This window comes from Podarcis tiliguerta, assembly GCF_965153285.1.
Source record: "Podarcis tiliguerta genome assembly, chromosome: 12".
Lineage (NCBI taxonomy): Eukaryota > Metazoa > Chordata > Lepidosauria > Squamata > Lacertidae > Podarcis > Podarcis tiliguerta.
The window spans coordinates 48,123,436-48,148,412 of record NC_139545.1 but is presented as its reverse complement, the minus strand read 5'-3'; the positions used below and the strand labels follow the sequence as shown (position 1 = coordinate 48,148,412).

The 24,977-nt window shown below is 44.3% G+C and overlaps 1 protein-coding gene across 6 annotated transcripts in view; it reads left to right on the top strand.

Moving 5' to 3' along the window:
* The window catches only part of DPP6 (dipeptidyl peptidase like 6), a 486,229-nt gene extending 461,547 nt beyond the window's left edge, over positions 1 to 24,682 (top strand). For all 6 annotated transcript variants that reach the window (XM_083406243.1, XM_083406245.1, XM_083406242.1 and 3 more), the window contains exons 17-26: positions 288 to 335; positions 9,321 to 9,419; positions 10,791 to 10,860; positions 15,937 to 16,131; positions 16,431 to 16,485; positions 18,094 to 18,205; positions 18,916 to 18,974; positions 19,587 to 19,659; positions 19,791 to 19,864; positions 21,954 to 24,682. In XM_083406243.1, the coding sequence (XP_083262369.1) occupies positions 288 to 335; positions 9,321 to 9,419; positions 10,791 to 10,860; positions 15,937 to 16,131; positions 16,431 to 16,485; positions 18,094 to 18,205; positions 18,916 to 18,974; positions 19,587 to 19,659; positions 19,791 to 19,864; positions 21,954 to 22,100 (932 nt within the window). In that variant the 3' untranslated portion in view covers positions 22,101 to 24,682. The remainder of the gene's footprint in view (positions 1 to 287; positions 336 to 9,320; positions 9,420 to 10,790; positions 10,861 to 15,936; positions 16,132 to 16,430; positions 16,486 to 18,093; positions 18,206 to 18,915; positions 18,975 to 19,586; positions 19,660 to 19,790; positions 19,865 to 21,953) is intronic.
* The last annotated feature ends 295 nt before the right edge of the window (positions 24,683 to 24,977 follow it).

Genomic DNA, 24,977 nt, shown 5'->3' with positions numbered 1-24,977 from the left:
AAGCAAATGATTTTAATTATGTTTGCGCTAATTAAAATATTGACAAATTAGAGAAGACATACTGAGCACTCCATCGGGAAAGGCTGTCTGTCTTACATGTCTTTCTGTTTGGTGGTTGCTAATTATCCCTGGGTGATTTGCTGCTTAGATCAGCCTTCCATGAAATGTAATCCTTGGCTGGCTCCAAGGGATTCGGAATCAGGCTCTTAAATATAATTTTTAGATGCATCTCTCTCTCTCTCTCTGTTTTTTTTAATGTGATGCATTTCTTTCTCCCTGTTTCCAAGGTCCAAGAGTTCCACTGGTAACAGTCCACAACACATCAGATGCACAAAGTAAGTGTTCATCACATGGTAGGAGAAGGCATTTCAGACTTCGGTAATTGGGGAGGGGGGGGGAATTGGAAAGAAAGACAAGGTTCCCACCAGAGGTCAAAGGCCTGCTGAAAGACAATATAATGAACCGTGTTTTGGGTTTAGATTGGAAGAAGAGGGGGAAGAGGTTGCTTAGAAGTGTGGAATAATAGTTGGGGTGTTGGATAGCAATTATGTCAGTCGACAGAAGAGGGGAAAGGAAGGCTAGAGGACGTCACCTGGAACTTCTCAACACCCTGACCTAAGGGCCCAAGATTTTCATAATACAGAGCTGGTTTTGTTGATGATGATAGTGGCACTAAGTGGGGGGAGTTATTAAGTGATCAGCTGACATCCCCAGCAAACAGAGCCTTTTCTGCAGCTTCTCCCATACTCTGGAATTCTTTCCCAAGGGAGGTTAGATTGTTTGTTTTGTTTGTTTATTATTAAATTTGTGAGGTCCATGCCTTTACACAAAATACCATAAAACATTATTAAAAGATAACAATAAAATTATAAAAGTAAGCTAAAATTCATGCCATGCTATCCCGGCAAGGAGACTACCCAAAAACCCCCACCATTCAGGAAAGAAGATACAGCAACAGGTTAGGAAAACAATGGGAGGGACCTCACCGTTTCGTCCAGGAACCGTACCCTAGTTTTCATAGCCTTCACCACAAAGACCGCTACCACGTGAGAAATCCGTGGATCAGCGTCCACCAGTAAAAACTTTACTTGGTCCTCAGAGTTGACTATTGATTTGGGAATAGTTTGTAACATCGCATCCCTGAAGGCCGAATAGATGGGACAATACAACATGTAATGTGTGAGATCCTCTTGGGTTCTCATATGACAAAGACATATACGTTGCTCTGCTGGGATTTTTGCATATCTGCCTGTCAGGTAGGCCGTAGGAATGGTTTGAAAACGGGCCATGGTGAAGGCTCTCCGAAGGGTGGGATTGGTGATATTCGCCAAATAATTGGCACAGGTTTTGACTGTTTTCAGTCGGGGAAGCCAGTGGGAGGACCCTGGGTTCTGAATTTTTGTGATATCTAATAGAGCGTCTCTCTCCAGGATCCATTCCCGAACTTTGTCTGGGCTCCACAGTTTGAGGGTGTTAAACTCCGGTAGGGTGTATCTAACCAGGATCTCAGATAGGTTTTGACGCCAAGTGGTATTCTTTTGAAGAGATACAAAGGCTTGTTTGGCCAATAAGGTGTTTGTGGTATTTGCAAGTTTGATGTAAAATCGTAAGAATCTTAAGTGGGCCCTGGCAGACACAGAGGGTAATCCAACCTCCACCCTCAAGAGAGCTGCTGGGGTTCCTTGAGGAAGGCCTAGAATCCTCTTGAGATAATAGTTTTGAAGAATTTCAAGCCGTTCTAGCAGCTTCTGATTCCATCCCCAGAGTTCTACTCCGTATAGCATCTGGGGAATCACTTTTCCTACAAAAGCTTTTAGTGCCGGGGTCACCAATTGCCCTCCCCTCAAATAAAAAAAGCTGAGCAGAGCACCGATTGTCCTACGTGTTAGGAGGGCTACAGTCTTGAAGTGGGCAAGCCAGCTAGATGTAGCTTGGAAAGTGATACCAAGATATTTAAAAGAAAGTCTCTGTTCGATTACGTGTTCATCTAAAGACCATCTAAATGTCTGGCGAGCTCTAGTAAACACCACAATTTTTGTTTTGTCATAATTTATCTTTAGAGAGTTTTGGGCACAATAAGCTGCGAGCCCCTCCAGCATGCTGTGTAGGCCCCTACGAGTAAGTGCCATGACAGCCATGTCATCAGCATATAGCAATATATTCAGATGTTTGCCTTCCAGGGCGGGAGCTGCTAACTTATACTTTGCCATATGTTGAACAATGTCATTTATATAGAAATTAAAGAGGAACGGCGCTAACAAACAACCCTGTTTTACCCCTTTCCCCAGTGGCAGTGGGTCAGTATAGTTGCCTGACATCCCGGTTCTGATTTTAACTGTGGTGTCTGAATGTAACTCTCTAAGTATATTAAGAAGTCGTCTATCAATATCCGTCTCATATAGTTTTTGCCATAATTTGTCCCTACAGATTGAGTCAAAAGCAGATGTAAGATCTACAAAAGCCACAAAAAGTTTGCTCTTGTGTACCTTTGTATACTTATCTATCATTGTCTGTAGTACCAAGCAATGGCCTGTTGTACTATGGCCCTTTCTAAACCCTGCCTGCTCCGGATTAAACAAGTTAGAGTGGTCAGCCCAGTCAACCAGTTTATTTAGCAGGTAGCGAGTGTAAAGTTTATACACAATGTCCAGGAGGCTTATGGGGCGATAGTTTGAGGGGTCTTGGGGGTCTCCCTTCTTATAGATGGGGGCTACCAGGCTCAGTTTCCAGTTTTCTGGGATTTTGCATGTATCATTTATTACCGTAAAAAATTGGGCCAAGAAAGCAGCCCACCACTGGGCATTTAATGTAAACACCTCAGGAGGAATCATATCTTCACCAGGAGCTTTGCCATTTTTGAGTGTTTTAATTAGCTGTAAACATTCTAATTCGGTAACAGGATCCCAGCCCATTAATAGATCATTTTTAAGAGAAGGGAACTGGCTCGGTTTAGCAATGTTTGGAGCTGTATATAGCCGGGAGAAATGTTGGTACCATAAGTTGGGTGAAATACTGTTGATTATAGTTTTCCCTTTGGGTGAAACTCCCTGAGCAATAATTTCCCAGAATTTTTTGTCGTCCCGCAATTTGATCGCTTTGTCAAGTGCCTCCCATTGTTCCTTTCTGTATAGGAATTTCTTGAGTTTTAGAGTGTTTTTATAATGAGAGCGCCACCTGTGCAGGTTTTCTATTGAGGACAGGGTCCCTTCCTGTTTTACTTTATTTTGTAATTTCCTAAGCAAAGATCTTAGATTCCTACAGTCTTTGTCGAACCAGGTCCTCGAGTTGTTTAATTGTTTGGGAGGATTGGAGCTCGTAAGTAGTGGGAAGAGCGACTCTGAGACCTGCTGAAATATTGAAAAGGGATCAGAATTAGATAAAATACACTGGTCTCTCAAGGCCAGTAAGTCTGATGAATGCAGGTGTTGTTTGATTTTAAAATCCAGGTCGCTGTTCCATTTACGTCTACGAAGGGCCAGAGTTAGAGGTGGGTCTGCACAGTGATTGCGGCATTGCGGGTCCTCCAAACCACGGGGAATTAGTGAAATTGATATAGGAAGATGATCACTCTCAATTCTATTGAAAGTGCTGAAGCCCTGTGACCTCTCCAAGAGTTTTGGGGAGACCAGGATATAATCAATAACGCTCGCACCTCTAGGCCCAAGAAAAGAAAAGAAACCCCCTGACCTGTCCATATGGGTACCATGCAAATTATACAAATTATGTTTGAAGGCAGTCTCCATTAATGTAATGCCTGCCTTATTCAAGACCTTGTCGTCAGAGGACCAGGGAATAAACCAATCTGCCTCTGGCAGGAACTGAGATTTAGAACAGTACGTATTAATGTTATTTCCTATCCTAGCGTTGAAATCACCTGCCAGCAGGATATCCATGCCAGGGAGTTCTAGTTCAGCCTTCTCCAAACATAGCTCTAAATCTTCCCAGATTTGTAACGAATGGGGAGGGGAGCCTATGGGAGGGATATATAAATTAAAGCAGAGAAAATCTCCTCCTTCCCTGCTAGAAACAAGTAAGATTTGTAAATTGTTACTTTTCACCCACTGCTGTTGCCGGGCCTTGCACTTTAGCTTAGTGGATATAAAAGTGACTAAACCACCACTAGGTCGGCCTCGGGTATTTGATTTTAACGCGGGGGTAACAAAGGCTTCGTATCCCTGTAGAGAAGGGGCATGGAGATCTAAACACCACGTCTCCTGTAGACATATGATCTGAAATTTTGTAAGGAAATCCAGAAGGTCGACATCGCCCTGCTTAGATAGCCATCCCGCCACATTCCAAGATAGAATGTGGAAATAGGGTGATGGTGGAAATAGTGGCAGTCAATCTCTTTTCCGGTGGTTTGAGGCTCCTAAGTTGGGCTCCTCCTCTTTCTGCCCTGCTTGGTGGTTCCAGGTTTGAGGTCGCTGGACCCTAGGTAAGTGTGATGGCTTTAACCGAGGGGCCAGTTGGTTGATATGGCCCAGAGGATCTTCGATGGCATCGTTGCCGATATGATGTTCAGCAGGTTTTTGGAGAGCAAGGGTTTTGCCGACCCGTATAGTCTGTACAGGTAGCAGGTCAACAGCTGTATCTTGCGTCGGTACTGTTAGTGGGTCAAAAATTGACAAAAGCTGTGGATCTTGGTTGCGTATTGGGCTTGGAATAATGGAAGCCTCCAGTTCCGGCATCGAGGCATATGAGGTCGAGAGCATTTCAGACTGGTCTTGCTTGGGTAGTCCAATGTCAGGCTCGTTGCACGTAGAGACCAAGGTACCAAGCGGGGGGTGTAGGAAATCAATTAAGTCATTTGCGGGCAGGCTTGCCACTCCCTGTGGGGTAATAGATTTGCCCTTATTTGGGGTCCCCGGCTCCATTCCCCTGTCTATTTGTTCTTTATGGCGCACAGGCCCAGCATCGTCACAGACAGCACCTGTCCTGGTGCGTAGTGGTGTACGGGTCAGATTAGTGAATACCCTTGTGAAATAAATGTGCCATTTCCTTGTATGGTTTCTTAGTTTTAGAATCTTTGCAACGAGATGGGCAGATCTAAAGTTAATAACCATACGTCTCATGTAAGGTCCAGAAGGCAGCCATGTGATGTCCGCGATATCTGCGCGGCGAAGTGCCTGCCCCAGCAGTTGGGTCAGGGAATTTATGACCGAATGTTTATCCGCCCATTTATTATAATTCAAGGGGTGGTTTCCCACCAGTACTGCAAGTTTGCTGATCTGGAGTTGCAAACTTAAGTTTTGTACTTGGTTGGGCAGGCATCTCACTTGTTTTTGTGCAAGGTTGGCCTGCACACTTGGGCAGGGGTGTGCAGAGTTTACAGTGTTGTTAAGCTGAGGAAGTGAGGGGAGGCAGCGGAACAAGCCAAAAACATTTTCAAGCTTCTTTTCGATCCCATCCAGCCTTTTATATAAGTTGGTGATGGTGTGTGTTATCAGCTCAGTCTGGCAAATTAGCAGTTCCAGTACCTCACGGTCCTTATTTAACTGGGCTGGTGGCTGGGATAGTTCAGGTGAAGTTTTTTGCAGGGACACAAGAGTCTGTTCCCTCTGTTCCTTCATACATAGGCTCGAGGCTAGTTGTGGGCCATCCACAATGCCGGCAGGCTCCTCATGAGTAGTACTGGGAGCAAGAACCTCATAACTGTTTGCTGTAGGGAAATTTCTACAGATCTCATTTAGGTCATTGTCAGGCAAGAAGTCCCTGATATTTGTCTGTTTTTTGGCAGCACTCGTAGCTTCATTAGAAAGCTGCCTGCAGCGTTTCTTCCCTCTCATATCAGCAAGAAAATAGGGAGGGAATTTCTCAGAACTGCAGGTCAGGGCAGGTTGTGCTGTTAATGAGCCCTGCTCCCTTTAACAGTCTTTAACTTCCGCGTTTTCTTGAAAATTTATGAGAAAAGTAAAGATAATCTGATCCATAAAACCATAGACTTCTAAAATAAACGCCTTAAGGCATCTTAGAGCCTTTAGGACCCGTCAAGGCAGATAGTCAAAACAAAGCTTTACCGGGCGTGGGACAAGGCTGCCGTTCACGTCGCCAGAAGGCTAAGACCTTCCTGTTCAGAAAGTTAGTTGCCAATGGTGCTGATTACTGGACAAACTGTGTTTTAATTGCTGGCTCTAAAGGTGTTCTGGTGTATTTTAATTACTAGTTTGTTTTTTACTTTTTATTTCATTGTGTTGTTTTTAAATATGTTTTATTATGTTGTTTTTACATGTTGCAAGCTGCCTTGAATCCCAACTTGGGAGAAAGGTGGCTTATAGATGCATTAAATAATAATGATCCTCATTTCCAAGTGGTCCAACAAGTTTGGGAAGTGCTGAGTTTAGGAGATTACAGTGGAGGCAAATGTCCTCTCAAGAAGCACCAGATCAGGAGAATAAGGTCTACAAACAGATGCAGAATCAATTGTAAAGAAGATTAGGAAGTAAGGATTTTTCACTCACCACAGATGGCTGACCTTCGTGGCAAAACCAAAACCTTTCAAAAGTTCAGCACAGAACTACCTTCGAGAAAATGCATTCAAGCAAGGCTAAAGATGAGGAAGGTGAAGCTGGAGATGGGATAGAGGAAGCGAAGGCTAAGGAAAAGCAAAATAACCATATAGCCATTGCAATCCTAGCCGTGTCTGTTCTGAAGTTCAGTGGGACTTGGGCTGCATACACACAATGCATTTAAACTACATGGCTTCCCCCCAAAGCAAAATGGGGACCATAGTTTACCCCCCTCACAGGGCTACAGTTCCCAATATATAATATATAATAGTTCCCAGGATTCTTTGGGGAAAGTCATGTGCTCAAAATGTATGCTGTATACGCAGCCTTACTCCCAGATAAGTGTGATATAAATAAATATAGGCAAGCACAAAGCTTTACCAAATTGCCTCGCTTTGCATTTGATTATCGTATGCCTGGTTCTTATACGGTGCTCTCTTGCCATATTGGATAAAGAAAGCCATTGTGATGGCCTCCTGTTAGCAAAGTTCTATTTACTTCATAATACGAGGCCACATTAAGGGACTATTCTGCAGCAATCAGATAACTGTAAATCCCACCAAATATTATGGTGTGCTTACATTTAATTAAGAGCCGGCTATTTGTACTGCGCAGACAAGAGTTCCCAGCGGTCCCAAGGCAGGGAAATAAATTGAGAATTCTCTGGGAGATATGTCAGTCTCCTCTTGTTTCTCCCACTCAGCTCCCGCCTTCCTCTTGATGCAATTATGTGAGCAAATAGAATGGCTTTTCTGGAGTCCCGGCGTGGCCAGCCTCTTTCTGCTGATAAAGCTAATTGTGCGAGCCATAATTAAATGAGGATCCTAACATTTAACCAAACTTAATAGTCTGCTGCTTTGGAGCTTTCGCTGGGGTTATGATTTCAATAAAGATGAGAGCAGGCTTTTCAGGAACAAGTCTGAATACTCATTGAACCATTAAACCCACCTGCTGAAATAGCAGTGGGGGGGGCACACTGATTGGAATTGGCAGGCTTTTGTGATACTACTTCTCCTTTTTAATTCATTGGAGACAAACACTTGAGCCCAGCATATGATTATGAGTTGCAGAAACGATACACTCGGGTGGAGGGGAGAAAGAAGCTTTGTCGTCCATCCACCCGCCCCCATTTTTAGGGTGGTCCAAGCACAGATTATCATAATTCATGCATAAATGAAAATCTCTCCTCCTCCTCAAATTCCCAGCCTGTTAGCTCACTGGCTTCCCTGTCAAATACGTGCATCAATCTCTAGGATGCATCATCAATACCTTGCAAATATGCACATGATTAAAAAAAAGAGTTACCAACAAAGTAGAGTTTAAAAAGGTAAAGGTACCCCTGCCCGTACGGGCCAGTCTTGACAGACTCTAGGGTTGTGCGCCCATCTCACTCAAGAGGCCGGGGGCCAGCGCTGTCTGAAGACACTTCCGGGTCACGTGGCCAGCGTGACATCGCTGCTCTGGCGAGCCAGAGCCGCACACGGAAACGCCGTTTACCTTCCCGCTAGTAAGCGGTCCCTATTTATCTACTTGCACCCGGGAGTGCTTTCGAACTGCTAGGTTGGCAGGCACTGGGACCAAACAACGGGAGCGCACCCCGCCGCAGGGATTCGAACCGCCGACCTTTTGATCGGCAAGCCCTAGGTGCTGAGGCTTTAACCCACAGCGCCACCCGCGTCCCTAAAGTAGAGTTTAGCTTGAGGTTATTATGAGCATAGGTAACACTGGTGTTCCTTCTGAAGAAACACTAAATGTAGACCTTTCCTTTGCACCACGTGGATTCTGTGTTTGTTGATTCCTGAGTGCAAATCCCTATCAGAAGTATAGATGCTCCAATGCCCCAATCCAGGTAAAGTCATGCATTAGGAGGAGGAGGCATCAGTGGTGCTGATCAGATGCTAAGGAAAAGTGTGAGAAGGGCTGGATTTAATGACTCCCTGCCTCCCTCTCTCTTGAGTTATCTATTGATCGACTGCAGGAATTGAAAAAGAAACAGCACCACACAGTAAAGTCGCAATGGAAACCTGCAGTTAGTGGCAGCTAAAACCTGGAGCAGCCAGTATTGATCAATGGTAGCAGGAGAAACGCTCCTGAACATAATTAAGATGATAATAAACGTCGAACAGCAGATCAGTATGAGTTGGTTGGTTTTCTGAATGGGCAATGTTGGGCTGAAGCTTCAGAATGGTGGTTATTCATTCATTTATAGATCACTTCCTATGAAGCACTTTGAAGGAATTCCACAATGCCATAAAAGCAGATATAAAACAATTGCACAATAACAATAAAAACCATTACGTGTGTAAAAATAGTTAAAACGATTACATGTATAAAAACTATTTCGAATCTAATACATGTATCGACTGGGATTTTTTTAAAAAAAAAATCTCTTCTTAGAAGGCTTATTTGAAGAGGACAGTCTTCTGCAGACTCAGCAGACTTTTGCTTTGTGCTAAAATAAAAGTTCAGAGATTACAAAATCACAGAATACTAGAGTTGGAAGGGACCGATGCAGGGATCATTGAGTGGGGCTCAGACCTACAACCTTGAGATTAGGGGTCTCATGTTCTGCCAACTGAGCTATACCAGGAACTTCTCTCATAACACACACCTGCGCTGTCAGCTTCCCAATGGCCATCATATTCCAACTAGTTGTTGCCCATTTTGCAAATTCTGTGCTTCTGTTTCTCCACTTCCCCCTCCCTCCAGTTTTGCATAATGGGAAAAAAATATGTTGGCTGCTCTTTGTCAGTATAGAATTAACAAATGCATTGTATGACATCTTGGATTATTTTTCTCTCCCTATTCTTCCAGAACTCTTTGACCTAGAGGTAAATGAAAAGGTGCAGAAGGCAGTAGCAGAAAGACAGATGCCCAAAGTGGAATACACAGAAATCAAGATTCATGATTACAGTAAGCTTTTTCTTTTCTTTATGTCTTACGCATTTTTGTCTCTGCTCTTTAATTGAAATCCCCCCCCCCCAAATTAAAAAATAAACCCATGCAGGCTCTATCAGATTTAAGAGCATGTTCTGTGGGGAGGAAGGGGGTTAACCCTTACCCGCCCCCCAGCATGGACTTGACAAAGGTGGCTCCCCTGAAGCTTCTGTTTGGCCCAGGAATGATGCTTTATGCCTGAAGCAACAGTAATTTCTTCAGGAAGGATGGTTTTTGCAGGAACTGCAGTAGGATGCAAAGGGTTCCCCAACTCCTTATTTAAAAGAAAAAAACTTGACACGTTAAATGTGATCGGAGATATAAATGTATCATCTGCTTTGAGCCTTGGAATAGGTATGTGCTGATGGACAGAGCTATAAATATATACTGACAGTAATTGCACAAGTGTTTCCTCGGGACCTAGCTGTATGTTCAAAACCAGTCTTACATGCTGAATTATCTCTGCCTTGGTTTAAATATATTTAAAGCCACGAGTTGTTGGCTGTCCTGAGGCTAATGATACAAATCAGCTATCTATTAGCAAGTCTGATGGAATAAATTAATTAGGCAAGAGTGTCATGAGAAGATTGCAAAGCAAACCGCTTAAACCTATTGGCTAATCTGGCTACTGATTGCCAGGATGTTGTCCTTGTGCACTGTAGTTTATTTTGAAAATAAACCAAGGCAGGAAGAATCTCCTGCAGCAGCCTCTTTATGTCTGCACCAATATGCACCCAAGGGGGTAAAAAAACATGAAGCACCATTATTTGTTCTTCTAAGACGCAGTCCTTCAACCAGTGCGCTGTTCCTGCAAAATGCTCCTTCTTAATTTAGTTCATCCAATTAAGTCTTTTCTGCTTCGTTTTATTCTACCAGGGCAAGTTGCAATCAAACCCCTGGTGTTTAAAATGCACAAGAAGAACCCTTTGTCTTCAAAAACCCCTGAAAGCAGGAAAAGAGGAAAGCAGCCTTCTTCTCCTCGCTGTGGGATATTTTTATTTCACGTAGTATCTCTCTTTCCCTCCCCTAGTGCTTCCAAAATATTGCCTTGCGGTTCTGCAGCTCGTCCACCTGCCTACAGGGGGAAATAATACATATCAGTGGCCACTAATTGCATGTTTGGTGCATGTCCAAGCGACGCCAGATTCCTTGTCATCTTCGATAATGCTGGGCAGGTTTCCTCTTTGAAGGTGTAGATATTCTGTTAAGGTGTTATTTGCCAAGCTAGTCTATGGAACGCCGTTTTGTTCCTGAGAAGCGCCGCCGTGTTACCAGCAAAAGAAAAATATCATTCAGCATAATGACAACCTCCTCAAACTTAAGTGCTTCCTTATGTCTCTTATCTAGAATTGCCGATGCAGATTTCAAAGCCGGCCGTCTTCACCGAAAACATGCACTACCCCTTGCTTCTTGTTGTGTGAGTAACATTATGAATTGTATCGTTTTCAGTGGACATCTAGGCACCCAAGCCAGGCTGCGCTTTGCTTGTTGCTAGGAGAAACATGGACATACGAGGTTAGGGAGTGGAGTAGTGCTTGGCAAAGCCAGGCAAAAGCTGAGTAGCTGAGGACAGAATACAGCATGCGAGGAGCAAGGGGCCATTGCAGCAAACAGGAAACTGCCATACTGGATCAGGGCCAGAGCATCTGTTCCGCATGCAGAACAGGTCCCAGCTTCAATTGCAGGTAGAGCTGAGATCTGCCTGAATCCCTGGAGAGCCTCTTCCAGTTGCTGTAGGCAATGCTGAGCTAGATTGGAGTCTGCCCCATTAGCATGAAGGGGGCGCTGCCCACCAACCTCTGTTTTCAACGAGCTCCTATCTGCCTACCTGCAGCCAGTCCAGAGGGTGGCACTGCCCGACAGCTTCCTCCCCATCCGTATCTCAGTGTTGCCCTTATAGAACACAGCAGGGAGCAAGACAAAAGAAGAGTTAGTTGACTCTTGTTGCCATTGGCTCCTGTTCCGCCTCCCGTGGGCGTCTCTGTGCTCTGCCCTGCCAGCCAGACACTGGGGGCACCAATGGCCTGACTCAGCATAGGGCAACTACTCCATCTTCCTGCCTTCCCCATCTGACCCAGTATTGTCTGCTCTGACCAGCAGTAGCTCTCCAGGCTCCCAGGCAGAGGGGAGGACTCCCCCCCCCCCATTGCCTGCTGGCTGATCCTTCAAGCTAGAGATGCCAGCAACTGAACCTGGGACCTTCTGCATGAAAAGTATGTGCTCTGCCATAAGGATTGGACAAATGTATCCATTTCCGGTTCTCCCAGTTTCTTGTTTTACCAGTCCTCAGTTCCCTCCTCCACATTAAAAGAAAGATAAAAAGAAATCCTCATGAAATTTCTTCAGCATTTCAGTACAAATTTATTGAAATAAAACTCATGCAGTTTTGAGAAATGTTCACATTTTTGCAAGCCATTTCAGCCAACACAATACATTTTAGAATGTTGTTTCCCCTAAAATATGCATTTATATCTGCATGCTTTGGCCTAGTGGGTGCATTTTTCTGCACACTGCTTGGCTGGAAGACTGCATTTGCAAAATTCTGAAAAGTTGGGAGTTTGAAGGGTGGCTGCTTTTCAGTTTGCTTCTTTCCGAAAGCAAGGATTTGGACAGTTTGCCTTTCAATGCAAACTGGATAGAATTTCCCCTCCCCCCCTTCCAGTCAGTGCACTGTGGTCCCTCCCTACATGAGTCAGGGCAGGCAGTGGCAGATGCAGAAGTTTACTGGGTCTTCTGAGCCAATTGCCCTCTTGTGCATAGTTAAGAAAGAGAGGTCCTATTAATGTCCATTGCATATGGTTAAATTAAGCCAAATATATATATTCTCCAAAAAGCATCACCGCAGATATACAACACAATCCAGTGGGAATTTTCCAACCAAACACCGTTGCTCTTATCCAACTCCCATTCATTTATGATAGACAAGATGTCTATCATAAATAATAGCCTTACTAGCCTTAAAACTCTCTTACTAGCCTTAAAACTCAATTCACCACATGAAGCAGCTGCCTCATTGGCAGGGCAGAGTCTGCTCGTGCTGGCTGGGTCTTGAGAAATATTTGCTAATTAAAAACAGCAGTGGCACAAAACCATGATGTTCCCATGCATCAGAACTTAGGCACAAGCAGAATATAAAGTTGGGGTGAAGAGTCACATTATTAAATGCTCACCAATGTTAAAAACTTCCCAGCAAATGGAAAACCAAAGCAGCTGGGGGCTGGGATAGAATATATTCTGCCTTTTCAGTGCTCGCTTTCCATTTGTAGGGAGGTGTTGTTACGAATGTGAAGGAGCAGTCAAAAGTGGGCTAGTCATCAACAAACGAGTAGCACACTTCATTCTATGACAGCCTAATTCTCCCGCATATACGGGCCTGATCAGAGTCTGAACACTTTGCTGGCTGCTCTCACATAATCCTTCCTGGGATGTGACCTTGAGCCATTGTGGAGCTGGCAGGATGAAAAGTAAATAAATACAGTCAAACAATTATTTTTTCCTTTGCAAGCGAAAAGAGGGCATGACATTGCCCGTGTGTTCCAAAATGTCACCCCGAAGCTGGCTTGAAGGGAGGACAAAAGCTCTGTCATGAAGCCTGCCGTACCACGTCAAAAATTATCTCTGGGGAAATGTGCTTCATTATACAAGTGCTTGAGGAAGATTGGTACTCATCAAGCTAACGACACTTGATTAGACTGCCTCAGAATGAGGATGCACTGCTGGGCTGTGTGTTGAATAAATGCAAATCAGGAAAGCTGTACGCACGGGAGATTGGGGGGGCAGAGAAACCCACACACAGGATGCAACCAACCTGAAAAGAATTTTCCTGTATCACTAAGTGCTGCCTAATCCAGCAAACTAATCCAGCAAACATCTCTATCCTTTCCTTTTCTTGGTGGAAGATGCATTTGAGATACATAGCACCATAGAATTACAGAGTTGAAAGGGCCCAATCCTCTGCAATGCAGGAATCATTTGCCCAGTGTGGGGCTCAAACCCATAACCCTGAGATTAGGAGTCTCGTGTTCTACCAACTGAGCTTCTGAGCTCAATTCATTGTGCTAATTTAACTTTCAAAGCCCTAAATTAGGCTCAGGGAACTGGCAGCCCTCTTAATTAACTCCCAACAGTCCTAGCCATCGTGGCGAGTGGTCAAGGATGGTGAGGGGAGTTGTAATTCAACAACACAACAGGTTTGCTGTTCCTGCCCTAGCTAGACTGAGCCCAGGAAATTTCAAGAGTGGGCCTGCACCCTAATACATTTTCAGATTCTGTTCTGGGTGCTTCCTCCACTGGGGGTTAGACTGATGTTCTTCCTCTTAGTGTGGCACCATCCCCATCAAATTCTTTCCCCCAGCATGTCTACAAAGCTAACAACTTGGGCATTTTCAGAAGTGGGGCCTAATTTTTTTGGTTTTTGCAAGGGTTTTTTGGGGGGGAGGAAATTGCAGTTAGTGGACTGTGAGAACATGCTGGTCTGGCCTAATGTAGATAGAATTTTAATTTTTTAATTTTTAATAAAAAAAATTATTTGTGATGAAATTGCTTGAGGAGCTGTTGTAACTGGCAGTTACACTCTTAGCTGAGGACCTTTTTTGTCTCAGGGTGAAAGGTGAGATGAAAATAATTTATTTTAAGATAAAATGAAATTGCTGCTACGTTCACACTGCTTTGCCAAAGACCCATCACTGCCTTTTGAAATCTGAAGCGCATATGCTGCTACCACGAGAAGTTAAATGTGCTGTTGCCCGAAGAAAATAAAATCTGACATCTTGGCTTGGCAAAGAAACGCATTGTGATATATCACACTTCACGTTGCTGTTAACTTATCTGTTTGGCTGCGACCCTGAAAAAGAAAGAAAAAATAAGCTCTGTTACTTTCAGCCATTAAACAAGTAGGGCAACAGGAAGCCTCTGACTTCCTGTGCTTGTGTGTCAGCTCTGGAGGAGGGGCTTTTGCATCTCAGCCAGAGTGGTAGTTCCAGGACTAGTCAGCAACATGCTTGGGTATCCATTGAGGCCCATGACCTGGCAGATCATAGAGTTGGAAGATCATAGAGTTGGCCTGGAGAAGGGACCCTGAGGATCATTTCATCCAACCTCCTGCAATGCTGGAATATGCAGCTGTCCGATGCAGGGATTGAACCTGCAACCTTGGCATCATCAGCACCACGCGCTAACCAACTAAGCTATCCAGCCGATGCTGATGTCATCTACTGATTTCCCATAGTAGGGGTGTCTGAAAGCAGCATAAAATGCATAAAAGATGCAGCTGTCATTACAGGGCCTCTGGGGCAATCTCCCACATTTCCCAGCAGAATGAAACCTGGACCGGACTTGTATTTGGGGGTGGGGGAGGCAGGATGGAGGAGCACAGTATGTGTGAAAGGAGACACCTTGCTGCCTGCTGGCCCACAAAAACGTGCTGCTGGCCTTGTACAAGGAGATTCATGAATGTGCAATCCGCTGTTTCAGCTGTTAGCCATAAATGTGAGAAATTGGGATTTTGCATTCACTTGCACTTAGGAAGGAGCAATGTAAGCAGGTCAGACCACCAGGAGTGGAGGAGAAGTTCTGTTCAAAGGTGAATATTGCCCAATTTGCACTTTCCAAAGCAGAGCAAGAGCTGAAACACAACAATCCTTGCAAAAATTTGCAATTCTCCAAATTCTGAAACGCAGTCCCTCCAGCTGAGTAATTTGTACAAAAAATGCATGTTGTGGGGTAATGCGCATGTAGTATTAGTGAAAGCAGTATATGAAAATGCATTATACGGGAGAAGATTGCGCTGCAAAAATGTGCATATTTGACAAAATTGCATATAGACATGTGTATTAGGAGGAGGAAATGCTCTTGGTCAGTCCTGGTCAGATGCTGGTCAATTTTCATGAGGACTTTTAAAAAATGAGAATAATTGCAAGCTGATATAAAAACTTGGAGAAATGAATTTAGGGTTGGAAAAATGAGAGCCTGAAATTGACAGATTCACCCACCCCTATATCAGGCTATTTGTCCATCTGCCTCAGTAGTGTCTACTCCATCCTTCCTTAGCCTGTTACCCTCCAGATGTTTGGGCTGGAGCTTCCAAAATCCTGGACCACTGGCCGCGCTGACTTGGGCTGATGGAGGGCACTAAGTGGATCGGCTCCAGCCTTTCTCAGCCTTGGTTTCCCAGATGTTGTTGGACTACCACTCCCATCAGCCCTAGCCATTCACGGATGATGGGAATGGTAGTCTAACATCTGGGAGACCCAGGTTGAGAAAGGCTGGTCTGTTCTGACTGGCAGTGGCTCCTGAGCAGATGTCTCTCCCATTGCCTGCTGCCTTGACTCCTCTATGAACTGGAGACCCCAGAGGTTGCAGCTGGAGCCTTCTGCTTTTACAGCACGTGATGCAACCCTGAGCTGCAGTTCCTTCCTCTCCTGTTGTTCCCTAAACCATTCATTGTCCCTGCGCATCGTAACGAGATACCACTTGCTTTGTTCCTGTTTTATAGCGACGGGACTCCGGGCACACAGAGCGTGACGGAAAAGTTTGAGGTGAACTGGGAGAGCGTCATGGTCAGCTCGCATGGCGCCATTGTGATGAAGTTTGATGGGCGTGGAAGCGGTTTCCAAGGGACCAAGCTGCTCCACGACGTGAAGAGGCGGTTGGGTGTTTTCGAGGAAAAGGACCAGACGGAGGCTGTCTGGTGAATGAAAGAATCCTTTGGGGGATTGGTTTTGTTTGTAACTGCATCCTGGAAATCGCTGCTGCTGCTTTTCAATGATTTGTACTATTCTGTTTTTTAAAATGTGGTGGCGTTGCAAAAGAACATGGGGTCTGCTCAGGACAGCAAGCATCGCCTCTGCCTTTTGGCAGCTGATGCTTTTGCATATCAACTTGGAATTCAGCCTGTGCTTCTGTTAATGTGTCCTGGCTGCAATATTCAAGGCACCCTCTTACTTTAAGATAATCAAATTGCCCTGCTTTCTTTCTTTTGTTTTTCAGCACAATGCTGCAAAACACATACATTGATAAGTCAAGAGTCGGTGTGTTTGGGAAGGTGAGTGCCTTTTCAGCCTTCACCTTCAGCTTAAGAGTTTAGATCTGCATCTTGATTGAATGAGCGTGTCTGCGGTTTATTATGGCCGTCTTTTTAACAGCGGCACGTTGCTTGATGATTCTGAGAGAGAGAGAGAGCCTTGGGTTTTTAATCAAGTCATCAATCTGTGTTTTCTTGTAAATCCTGCCTTGGAAGAAGAAAATGCCAAGTGTTTGGGAGAAAATACTGTGTTGTGAGGCTTTGCTTTCCCTTGCCCTCTCGCCTTTATTTTTGCACATTAATTCCTGGATAATATTCCTTCCCTCTCTCTCCCAAGGCCTGTTGAATTGTAAGTGGAATTGATTCAAACCTACATAAGGTTTGCTGGTGTGCATTTCAAAGGGCATGCCACACTGATATTCAGTAAAATGCAAAATAATAATAATAATAATAATAATAATAATAATAATAATAATAAATCCCTAAAACATTAAATCTCTAGGCGTAATTCCAAGCAACCAAACAACAAAAATGACTGTGGCCCTCCAGAGACTGCTGGGCTCCCAACTCTCATCTGCTCCAGCCAGCATGGCCAATGGTCAGGAATGATAGGCATTGTGGTCCAATGGCACCTGCAGGGTTACGCAACCCCCCACCCTGTGAATAAGCAGCATATTTTAATACATAGAGCATACCACAGAAGAGCCTTTTGTTTAATAATAATAATAATAATAATAATAATAATAATAATTTATTATTTATACCCCGCCCATCTGACTGGGCTTCCCCAGCCACTCTGGGTGGCTTCCAACCAAATACAGTGGTGCCCCGCAAGACGAATGCCTCGCAAGACAGAAAACCCGCTAGACGAAAGGGTTTTCTGTTTTCAGAGGTGCTTCGCAGGACGAATTTCTCTATGGGCTTGCTTCGCAAGACGAAAATGTCTTGCGATTCTTGAGGTTTTTTTTCGCTCCCCACCCCCTTTTTCTAAGGTGCTAAGCTGCTAATAGCCTTTTAGCAGCTAATCCGCTAATCCCTTAAACCTTTAATAGCCGCTAATAGCTGCTAAACCGCTAATAGCGCTAATAGCGCTAATCCGCTAATAGGGTTGCTTCGCAAGACGAAAAAACCGCTAGACGAAGAGACTCGCGGAACGGATTAATTTCGTCTTGCGAGGCACCACTGTATTAAAATACAGTAATACATCAAACATTAAAAGCTTCCCTAAACAGGGCTGCCTTCAGATGTCTTCTAAAAGTCTGGTAGTTGTTGTTCTCTTTGACATCTGGTGGGAGGGCGTTCCACAGGGCAGGTGCCACTACCGAGAAGGCTTTCTGCCTGGTTCCCTGTAACTTGGCTTCTTGCAGTGAGAGAACTCTCAGGAGGCCCTTGGCATTGGACCTCAGTGTCCGGGCAGAACAATGGGGGTGGAGATGCTCCTTCAGATATACTGGACCGAGGCCATTTAGGGCATCTCCCACTTATTTGGAAACTTTTCCCTGTTGGATTTCCATTTCCTGAGGTATTAAAATATGGGCAGCATTGTGATGTGGTGCGTTCTCTCCATCTGAGAAGAATGGTTTTTACATTCCAGCCCTCATCTTGTTGCTTCTTCCCCTTTCCTCTCAGGATTATGGAGGCTACTTGAGCTCTTACATCCTCCTTTCTGGAGAAGAGAATAAAGACCCTGTCTTCTCCTGTGGCGCTGCTCTTTCCCCACTGACGGACTTCAGATTATATGGTAAATACTGACAGACACAGGGACATGGGTTCATTGGCTCAGCAATCACACTGTGCCAGTGCTCATGGGCTTTGAGAATCTAAGTGAGCTTCATGGCTGAGGGGGGGGGGGGGATTTGAACCCGGGTCTCCTAGGTCCTATTCTGGCACCTGAACCTCTACACCGCATTGGGTTTGGATGGCACCCTTCCATACAAATATTCTCAATGTTGCTTGCATCCATAAGCAATAAACATCAGCAAAACAGTGTAAGGATTATGACAGCAAATAAAACTAGAAGCAATAAAGTTGAAGGCCTCAGAAAAAGTCCAGGCAAGCCTCCCTGGCCAGGGATTTCCCTGATCAGGAGACCACAATTAAGGAGGCCATCTTCTCCCCAGGTGATAGCCTCCCCATGCCTGACTGCAGATGGCACTTTGGGGACAAACTCCAGTTATAATCTCAGCACCTGCGTGGTGTCTGGGACAGATAATTCCTTTCAGCTTTGGCCAGCGACATCCCAAAAGGATAAAATGGTATCTTTGTTTAAAAATCTTTATTTGCCCAGATAAATAAAGTGACAAAAACCCTCCAAAATTAAAAAGCTTGCAAGCACCTCATAGAAGAAACCAGGCCAAAGAAAGCACAGTTGGTTTTATTTATTTATTTTGCCGTTTGAAATATTGGTCTGAGCTTGGTAATGCCTCACTGATTTCCCTTTCTTTGTTTCAGCTTCGGCCTTTTCAGAAAGATACTTGGGATTACAAGGGATTGACAATAAAGCATATGAGGTAATGACTTGGATAACGGAGCTGGCAGAAGGAGCCTCTATTTTTAGCACAAATGCAACACAGAGCTTTGATTTTTAGCCCTGCCCTCTCGGTGCTGCTTGCGGGCACATAATTTGGATCGCAGGAGAATCCGCTGGTGGCAGAGGCTGTGTGTGTGTGTTTCCTGCATTATCATAGGTGTGCTCATCTGTTTAGGGGGTTTAAATCTTGCCTTCCAATGCAGCAAAATAAATAAATTGCTGGATGGCTTCCAAAAATTTAAGTGTTGGATAATACAAGATCTCAAAAATGGTGAGCAGTAGCTGAACCTAAACTAAAATAGTGCCAGGTTAATTTGATTGGAGAGTGGCGCTGCCTCTCCTGAGGGCCTTTATGAATCCAAATTCTAGGTCTGGGTGGGCTTGCAGAAACAGTAACAGTTTTCAGCAGGCGTCTAAAACAGCTGAGCGAGGATGCCTGTCGCATGTCAATAGGAAGGCAGTTCCAAAGCCCAGCAGGTGCTGCCTCGTTGTTGTTAAGTCCACTGGTTAATTTTCATGCTCAGTAAAGTTCTCAAAGAACTATTAGTGCAAGGACATAAAATGCTGAAACTCACCTCTGTTTTAATCTCAGACTACTAAACTGGCACATAAAGCGATGTCCATGAAAGATCAGAAGTTTTTGATCATTCATGCAACTGCTGATGGTAAGGCCTCTGCGAACACAATCTGTTAGCAGCACATTTTGCATGTTTAAAATTATTATTATTCTTATTATTATTATTATTCAGTTTTTACCATTATTCTGGCACTTAATGATCCTAATCTGATTTTACAGAGAAAATCCACTTCCAGCACACTGCTGACCTCATCACACACCTAATTAGGGCAAAGGCTAATTACAGCTTGCAGGTAAAGTATTCTTATGTGTTCATGTTCTTTTCATTAATACACATTATCTCCATAGACAATTTTGCATTCAGTCAGTGTGGAGCTTTATAGCGAAATTGCAGTGATGTACTTTTTGAGCACATGGACAATCGTGGCTCTTAGTGGCTGCCAGAGATTGATAACCCCACATTGCAAACATGCAATAATATGGAAAAGTAGAAGTTGGGGCATGGAAACTGGCTGCTATAAGGAGGAGGATCAATAGGCATGTTCTGTTCTGTGGTTTGCCTGTTGAAGGATGCAGCTTTAAAAGCCTCAAAACGGCAAACTCCACAACTATACCAATGAAGTAGCAAGCCACAGGAGATAGCTGTTTGGGGTGCACAAGTATCCTATAATAAGACCCCAAAGGGCAGGGGTTTTGTGAACATTCAATGTATTAAAAAATAAAAAACCTCTGTGGTCCTCTCATTGATTGCCCCCCTCTGCTTCCCACTTCCCCAGCCCCAAAAGACCCAAAATCCACCTTTGGGTCCAGAAAAGTGGGAAGCAGCAGTGGCGTCAGCAGGTACCCCCTGAGCCCCAACACAGAGTATTTTCCAGTCCCAGAATCCTTGGAAGAAAGACAACAGTGCTTGCCCCACAGGAGAGGGCCTTCATCCCATCCTGGGAATGGTCATAAACAGGGTCATTAACCAACCAGCCCCAGTTCTGTGCCTGGTGGGAAAACACACTCTCCCACTGGGGAGAGCACCTCCTCCCACCAGCAGTTTCCCTTTAGCCAGATCCAAAGGTAAGTCCTTGTCTAGACTTCATTTGGCTTCCTGCTACAGCTGCCCGGTTAGGCCAAAGGAAGCCTGAGACAAAGAGGTGGCTGTCCAGTTGCCAATTATTTCGACTTTCTTTCTTTCTTTCTTTCTTTCTTTCTTTCTTTCTTTCTTTCTTTCTTTGTAAATAAGGCCATAAATTACTTTATCCATTGACTTCTTGTTCTGCCCTTCCATGGTTTCCCTATTTACCATTGAATGTTGCACATTTCACATAATACTATTCAATACATCAATTTTAACCTATTTATCTTAATAATTAATGCTGTTGCATTATTTGCTTGCATTTTCATCTCACTATAGTAGTTCTTTAGATAATAAAAGGCTTCCAGTCCTCAGTGAATTTTTCATCATTTTGGTCTCTAATCGTTGCTGTTCATCTTGCCAGTTCCACGTACTCCATCATTGTCAAAAGCCATTCTTCCTTTGTTGTAACCTCTCCTCCTTTCCATCTTTGGTCATACAGTATTTGTGCTGCTGTTGTTATATACATAGAAATGTTAACCAACTCTTTGGGTACATCATTATCTATAATTCCTAGAAGAAAAGCTTCAGGTTTCTTGGGAATCTTCAACTAGAACATCTTTTTAATCTCATTATATATCATTTCCCAATAGCCCTTGGCTTTTTTTACAAGGCCACCACATACAGAAAAAAAAGGTTCCTTCTGTCCTTTTACACTTCTAACACATACTTGACTTTGTTTTGTACATTTTGGCTAACTTTTTTGATGTTAAATGCAGTCTATAAATAATCTTCATTTAGTTTTTTTCTTAGAGTGTTACAAGCAGTAAATCTTGGGTTAAAGGTAAAGGTAAAGGGTCCCCTGACCATTAGGTCCAGTCGTAGCCGACTCTGGGGTTGCGGCGCTCATCTCGCTTTATTGGCCAAGGGAGCCGGCGTACAGCTTCCGGGTCATGTGGCCAGCATGACTAAGCCACTTCTGGCGAACCGCCGACCTTCTGATCGGCAAGTCCTAGGCTCTGTGGTTTAACCCACAGCGCCACCCGCGTCCCTAAATCTTGGGTTACTCTTCCACAACTGCTTCCACGAAGACATCGCTATATTATATCCCACATCTCTTGCCCAATGAATCATTGCCGCTTACTTCATATTTTTAAGAGTCAAATGCCCTCACCACCTCTGCGTTTAGCCCAGGGGATAGCAAGGCTGCTCTGGATTTGAGAGGATGAGCTTGGATGTTTCTCAAGGTGGATTTCAACTCCAGCTGTGGCACATCTTTACCTGTCCACCTGCTCATGGCGGCCTTCCTTTCTTTTCAGATATACCCCGATGAAGGTCATTACTTCAACAACCCAGCCCTGGAGCAGCACCTGTACAAGTCCGTGGTCAATTTCTTCGCGGAGTGTTTCAAACCCCAAGACAAACCCCCCGTAGTATCAACGAAAGAGGAAGACGATGAGGAATAACCCTTCGGGCTTGTGCTCATGAGCACAAGGCAGTTTATAATAAATAATAATAATAATAATAATAATATGCAACTGAATCTCTCTGTTTCCCCCCCGGAGAAAGAAGCATTACATGAGCATGTATTCAACAAAAACTGCAAAGGAGAAGCAGTCCGCCTGCTGCTTGTACTAGATCATGACTCTTTCCTGAACGGGAGAACATTTAAGCATGAGGAACTCAGCAGAAACTGCTGTTCAAAATGAGAAAAAGAAAAGAAAGGATCTTCTTGTCTTCTCTTGCCACAAAGTGACTTCTGGAGTAAGATGCTCAAATCAGGAAACTGGACTTAGAAGGAGATTCCCCCAAGATGACTATTAAACAAACCCCTTTGCATTGAAAGTATTCAAGCGGTAGGAATGAAAAACCCACCATCCGTCTGTGTTAGGGTTCCCTTAGTTAGCACCTCATTGTCTCCGATAAGACTACCAACCATGGAATAAAGATTATAGCACAATTATTTTTCCAAGGTACCAATTTATGTGTTGTTTGCCCATTGTCCTCTGCATTTCGGATAATTGGTCGTTGCTACAGAACTGCTCCGCTAAGCAGAGGTTTCCTTTGTAGCAAGCCCTGCTGTAGTCACACTAACTTTTAATTAAAGTTCATGCACTGTATACGTCTTTCTGTATATAGTGTTTATCTGCCACTTCCTTTTCCTTCGGCCTTGTACTAATCCGTTAGCTCTGCAATGTATTCTGGGTAAGGGGAGAGGGGAGAAATTGCTTAAATACAGTAGAGTACATGGCGTAGGGTCCCCTTTCTTCCTAAAACATGCAGGAACTTTCTTCCTGGAGATTTCTTTAAGGCACTGATTACAACTTAGCTTTTTGGGTCTTGTTAACATGAAACAGACTTTTAAGCAATCTGTCCAATGCTTTTAAAAAACAACAAAGTCGTAATGGGGCTGGGGAGGGGCAACGAGATCTGCCTGACAGTTGTCACACCACATAGTTTAAAGGCCTACCAGTAACTGCAGCTGTCATGCAAAACAGCAAGGTTCTGGTCCTCATTGTTGTGGAGAATGGGTGGGGCAAATCTGGGGCATCTCTTTGGGACCTAAAGCAGGGGTCGGCAAGGTTTACCTTGCCTGGGTCGGTTCACTCCAGCGGAGATCCCTCTGTGGGCCAGATTTCATGTGTGCCCGCGATTTCCGGCGTCTGTGCCTGCGCAGATGCACTTTTCAGCGCCATGCAGCGCTGGTTTAGTGCAGCGCACGGGGTCTCACCAAGTGAGTGGCTTGGTTCGGGGGCATCTCAGGGGGGCGGTTAAACGACCCCCATGGGCTGCTTGTGGCCCATGGGCTTTAGGTTGCTGATCCCTGACAGATCTTGACAGTGTTTAGAGGCTAAGATTTCCTGCCTTGCTATGTCAGCTGCCTGGCTAGATCAAAGCACAGGTTGCCTACTCAGTTGTGCGGCAATTTCTTCTCCCCTAACTCTTCCACAGCTCCAACCTATGTTAACTGTAATCATCCTAAATCTGCAGATATTACCATCACAATAATGTATGCATTTTAATCAGTGCTAACAAAAGTGTTTGTTTGTTTTTTTGTCTTATCTCTTGTTGTGATGATGAAACCTAGGTTTTGGGATTGCAAGTTTGCATTTATTTTTTCCTCATTGGCTTCTAAACACAGCCCTCTTCCACGCTACAGTTCCCTCCTATTCCCACGCCCCAACCCCTGCTCACTAGAGTCCTGGGAGAGACAAAAATATTTCAAACCATTTTGAACCCCCTCACACCTTTTCTTCTTCCTTTGTCTGTTTTGGCTAATGTAAATTATTCTGACCAAATGTACAGCTAGTATGAATACTGTATAATTCATTTTGTTGTATATAACAGGAATGTAAGTCTTTGATTTGTCGAGTCTCCCTCCCTGAGTCCCTTCCGCAATCCAGTATTATTACGTCTTGTGTTCAGCATGCATGCAATAACACTTGTTTGTTTATTAAGACCCCTTAGAGGTATTGTGCGATCCTTTATTATTATTACTATTATTATTATTATTATTATTTGGACAGCTTGAATGTCAATGCCAATTTCTACATTTTTACATTGTGGCTGTTGGTAAATTGCCCATCCCAGGCAGCAGTGCGGCGCAGATCACTTTCGCAGCATTCCTCGTTTTCCTCTGTTTCGTTTTAGGTTCAGTCTGTTGGCTGTTGGTGGTAATTAGATCACCATGGGAGATAATTCCAGTGGGGAGTGAGGAAGTGAGGACATTTCTCTTCTCTTCCCTTCCTTCCTTCCTTCCTTCCTCCCTCCCCCCCCCCCTCTCTCTCTCATAATTTATCATTCATCAGAATTCACGTGAACAGGGATTGCAGAATAATGCTGCTTCCTCCGGCCAAATTCCAAATAGACCATGTGAATGCTACAGACGTCCAGGTTCCAATAATCTTTTTGTGGCTGGTATGCCTGAACTGAATTTGAGCAGAGGAGCTCACTGACTGCTCTGTTCGTAACCTTTTGTAGCGGGAAAGCCCAGGTGTGCCATAGTAGTGTTTGTTCATCCATAAAATAAAGCATTATTTTACCACCAGGTTGCTGTGCTTACTTTCTGTTCCGTAATACGTGGCCATTCATAGAAGGCACTGAAACCATCCTTGACCATCTGCATTGCGCTATATGCTTCAATATTTTCCCTGCAAGCCGAATGGAGGAGGAGGAGGAGTTTGGACTTGATATCCCGCCTTTCACTCCCCTTAAGGAGTCCCAAAGCGGCTAACAATCTCCTTTCCCTTCCTTCCCCACAACAAACACTCTGTGAGGTGAGTGAGGCTGAGAAACTTCAGAGAAGTGTGACTGGCCCAAGGTCACCCAGCAGCTGCATGTGG